Raw genomic sequence first — 4921 nt, 5'->3', positions numbered from 1 at the left:
ATTATGTGTTGTCACATATACCTTCATGCTTTATATTTTCTTACAGTAGAAGTACTTTATTGCCCTGTTTAGCCAGGACACATAATGCATGTATCATGTATAAAATTGAGGCTTTATCACTCTGACCCATGGTGTCATAATTAATTTCTTTATTTCCCATTGTTTTGTTGTTGGTGTTGAATTAAAGCTCTCTTTAGAGCTTTGAAGATTACTTATAAGAGTTAATTTACCAAGAGTGACTTCTTAATATAAAGTGCCTGTTTGCTTATTGAGCATTACTGAGGTTTGTTTTATCAAATGAAAATGGAGAGATTAGTGGAGCTTTCAAATTATTTAGGGCTTCCCTTATAGCTCAGTTGGTAAAGAATCCATTTGCAATACAGGAGACCCCAGTTTGATTCCTGGCTTGGGAAGATCCCCTGGAGAGGGATACGCTACCTGCCTGGTATTCTTGGGCTTCCCTTGTGGCTCAGTTGGTAAAGATTCCTCCTACAATGTGGGAGATCTGAGTTTGATCCCTGGGTTGGGAAGATCCCCTAGAGAAGGAAAAGGCTATTCACTCCAGTATTCTGGCCTGGAGAATTCCATGGACTTTATAGTCCATGGGATTGCAAAGAGTTGGACATGACTGAGCGACTTTCACTTTCAATTTATTTATTTAGTAAAAGGCCAGGCATGCCAGGTACTTATGCTGCCGCTTTGTGGAGATTAATGAGCCAGTTAAAACCAAGGGTCCTGATGAAAACTTATAAATGATTAAAAACCTTCCACACTGGATATTGTATTAAGTACATTATTTTAATAAAGTAGCGTGCATCATTCAGTTTGCATTTCAGGAAGGTGCCTTGTCATCTCTGCTACTAAATTCTGTCTAGAGCTGAATCCGTATGTAAATCTGGTAAAAGAAAGAGGCTTCCTAAAGGCAACTTAGATGCACGGTACTGGGTGCTTGGGGCTGGTGCACTGGGGCGACCCAGAGGGATGGTACGGTGAGGGAGGAGGGAGGAGGGAGGAGGGTTCAGGATGGGGAACATGTGTATACCTGTGGTGGATTCATGTTGATATATGGCAAAACCAATACAATATTGTAAAGTTAAAAAGTTAAACAAACAAACAAACAAAAACTACTTCAAACCCCCTAAGTCATAGGATTGGATGAAAAGGCCTTTGGGACACAGTATCTTAAAATAGGAAGGAGAAAAATGTGAGTTAATATCAGGATATCAGTGACTATTACGTTATTTTTTCTACTTTTTAAAGTAATGTGTATTACTTTATTGAAATGGGTACATTTTTATAAACTTTAATTTGCAGGAATCAGAGACCCCAACCCTCCAAGGCCTTTCCTTTACTGTCAGACCCGGTGAACTGTTAGCTGTGGTCAGACCTATGGGCGCAGGAAGGGTAAGTTGTGATGCCTTTTGTCAGCCTGATGCAATGCCACAGCCCCTGTTCAGACCTCAGAGTGGAGCCCAGAGCTGAGTGTGACTCAGTTTGAGCTAGAATTGGGTATATCTAGAAAGGTGTTTCTCTAGGTACATTAGTTTTGCAAAAAGGTTTCATGGCCAAATTCAGGATAAATGCACATTGTGTTTTCCTTCTTGATGCTTCATGTGACATAGTTGGGAACTGCTCGTGGGGAGTTTGGACATCTCAGTGAAGGAGATTATTTATGTGGCAGCTGTTCAGGATGGACGGAGACAGTGGGGACTTCTTTTTGTCACAGCGGCCCCTCCAGGAAGTCTGGAGGTGGTGAAGGCTCTTGCAGGAAGCTCTGAGCATTTCTTCATGTGACTTGACTTGGTCCCATCAGTGCACATTAGGGAATGTGCAATCATGTGCTGGAGCTAAAGATATAGACATGAGCCAGATCTTGACACCTCTGTCCTCCAGAGGCAACCAGGTTCTGGGGCAAGACAGATATTCAGGCAGACTATTTCAGCCCAGTGTGGTGAGTGCTCTGATGGTGCGGACATAGGCATGTCATTTCTCTGTGTTACAAGAGATATGAAGGACACGTACATGTGCACTTAGTGTCCTGTGTTTTGTACAACAAAATACAGAAACCTAAATGTGGGATGTGCACGTGAGAGGGTGATGATTTCCTCCATGAAGGAGTTTTTTAAAAATTTATTTTTAATTGGAGGATAATCGCTTTACAATATTGTGTTGGTTTCTGCCATACGTCAGCATGAATCAGCCATAAGTTTACATGTTTCCTCTCTCTTGAACCTCTTTCCCACCTCTCATCCCATCCTACCCTCCTAAGTTGTCACAGAGCCCAGGATTTGAATCCCTTGGGCATCATGGACTTCTGGTCTTCAAATACATCAACCACAGAGTTCTTTTAAGTAATAATCTTTGGATATATTCTTCACACATAGTTATCAATTTTTTAAAATATACTTATTTATGTATTTGGTTGCATTGGGTCTTTGTTGTAGTGCATAGCATCTCTAATTGTGGCATGTGGGTTCAGTTGCCCTGGGCATGTGGGATATTAGTTCCCCCACCAGGGGACCAGGGATCTAACCAAAGCCTCTGGCTTTGGAAGATGGATTCTTCTTTTTTTCAGTGTTTATTATCTGGATATAATTATTGTTTTTTTAACATTTTATTTTGTACTGGGGTGTAACCAGTTAACAATGTTGTGATAGTTTCAGGTGAACAGTGAAGGGTGTATGTCAGCCATACGTGCACATGTATCCATTCTTCCCCAAATTTCCCTCCCATCCAGGCTGCCACATAACATTGAATAGAGTTCTATATGCTGTGCAGTAGGTCCTTGCTGGTGATCCATTTTAAATACAGCAGTGTGTACCTACCTGTCCATCCTGAACTCCTAATTATCCCTTCCTCCCATCCTGGAGGGTGGATTCTTAACCACTGGATCACCAGGGAAGCCCCACATAGCTTTTTAAAAACAAGTATTTGTCAAGTAAAAGATACTCAGATGCAGGAACAACTGCATTAAACATCAGATACAGAAAATACACATCCTGCTTGTCTGTTCTGCTAGAGAAGGATGTTAAACATTCTTAGTCTTTGCTGAGTAGAACATTTCATCTGAGGGAACTCAGGCAGAGTCGATTGTTATTGTATTAATATTCCTTATCAACCTTTAGTTTACGGTGACCAATAATGCTCTTTTCCATTTTTTTCCCTGCAGTATCAAAGCTGTACTTTATACTCTTCTGATATCGTGTATCAAGCACCAGGGTGGGGTCGGCTGTGCTGTGGGTCATGTTCCGTCCTGAGTGCACCGTGTTCACGTGTGTGTGTTGCTGTCTGTTTCAGTCCTCGCTGTTAAGAGCTATGCTTGGGTGAGCTGCCCCCAAGCCAGGGGAAGGTCAGTGTGCTCGGGAGGATCGCATGTGTTTCTCAGCAGCCTTGGGTGTTTCCAGGAACTGTGAAGAGTAACATTTTATTTGGGAAGAAATATGAAGAAGAACAATATGAAGAAGTAATAAAGGCTTGTGCTTTGGAAGAGGTGAGTAATGACTCTTGAGTTGCATGTAGTTGAATTTCAAATAATGATAACATTGACTTAAGCTCTAAGGTTTGTTAAAAGTTCTTTTTTTTTTTTTTGAATCTGAAAGGTCTTATTTGTTGCTTTATGCTGGACTTCTGGGTAAGTATGCAGTCATATATGTTGCTGTTTTAATTCTTGTGTGATAATGATGGTCACAGAATGCCTTTGTTTCATTTGGTGAAGTATCATTCACTTTTAGATTCTTTTTTTTAATGGACAGTTAACAAAATTTTGAAGAATAGAGAGCGCCATGTAATGAACCCTCATGTTTGCACCCCCAGGTTCAGCCGGGGTCAGCTGGTGGCCAGTCTTGTTGGGTCTTTACCCCTGCCTTGTGCCACCCCTCCACCCAACACCCCGCCCCATCCCCCGGTATTCCAAAACAGATCCTAGACCTCAGATTAGTTCATCTGTAAGCACTCATTGTTGTTTTTCAGTCACGAAGGCCTGTCCAGTTCTTTTCGACTCCATGGACTGCAGCAGGCCAGGCCTCCCTGTCTTTCACCATCTTCTGGAGCTTGCTCAAACTCATGTCCATCGAGTCGGTGATGCCATTGAACCATCTAATCCTCTGTTGTCCCCTTGTCCTCCTGCCCTCAGTCTTTCTCAGTGTCAGGGTCTTTTTCAATGAGTTGGCACTTCGTATCAGTTAGCCAAAGTATTGGAAATTCAGCTTTAGCATCAGTCCTTCCAATGAATATTTAGGGTTGATTTCCTTTAAGTATGCACTGGTTTGATCTCCTTGCAGTCCATAGGACTCTCAAGAGTCTTCTCCAGCACCACAATTCAAAAGTATCAATTCTTTGGCACTTTGCCTTCTTTATGGTCCAACTCTCACATCCATACATGACTAGTGGAAAAAACATAGCTTTGACTATATGGACCTTTGTTGGCAAAGTGATGGCTCTGCTTTTTAATATACTGTTTAGGTTTGTCACAGCTTTTCTTCCAAGGAGCAAGCATCTTTTAATTTCATGTCTGCAGTCACTGTCTGCTGTGATTTCTGAGCCCAAGAAAATAAAATCTGTCACTGTTTCTACCTTTTCCCCATCTGTTTGCCAGGAAGTAACTGTGAAGATAGCTGAGTGCTGAGGAATTGACGCTTTTGAACTGTGGTGTTGGAGAAGACTCTTGAGAGTCCCTTGGACTGCAAGGAGATCCAAACAGTCCATTCTAAAGGAGATCAGTCCTGGGTATTCACTGGAAGGACTGATGCTAAAGCTGAAACTCCAATACTTTGGCCACCTCATGTGAAGAGTTGAGTCATTGGAAAAGACTCTGATGCTGGGAGGGATTGGGGGCAGGAGGAGAAGGGGATGACAGAGGATGAGATGGCTGGATGGCATCACTGACTCGATGGACATGAGTTTGGGTGAACTCCGGGAGTTG

General features: G+C 42.2%; 1 protein-coding gene across 1 annotated transcript in view; it reads left to right on the top strand.

Annotated features, from left to right (window-relative positions):
• LOC104992865 (multidrug resistance-associated protein 4-like) overlaps positions 1-4921 on the top strand; it is a 75687-nt gene that overhangs the window by 69076 nt on the left and 1690 nt on the right. Inside the window, 3 exon segments of the mRNA XM_010845867.1 lie at positions 1315-1404; positions 3298-3318; positions 3320-3490. Coding sequence (XP_010844169.1) covers positions 1315-1404; positions 3298-3318; positions 3320-3490 — 282 coding nt within the window.

The sequence above is a fragment of the Bison bison genome, unplaced genomic scaffold, assembly GCF_000754665.1.
Source record: "Bison bison bison isolate TAMUID 2011002044 unplaced genomic scaffold, Bison_UMD1.0 scf7180017864225, whole genome shotgun sequence".
Lineage (NCBI taxonomy): Eukaryota > Metazoa > Chordata > Mammalia > Artiodactyla > Bovidae > Bison > Bison bison.
The sequence above is the reverse complement of the archived record's forward strand: the minus strand, read 5'-3'. Positions and strand labels throughout refer to the sequence as shown.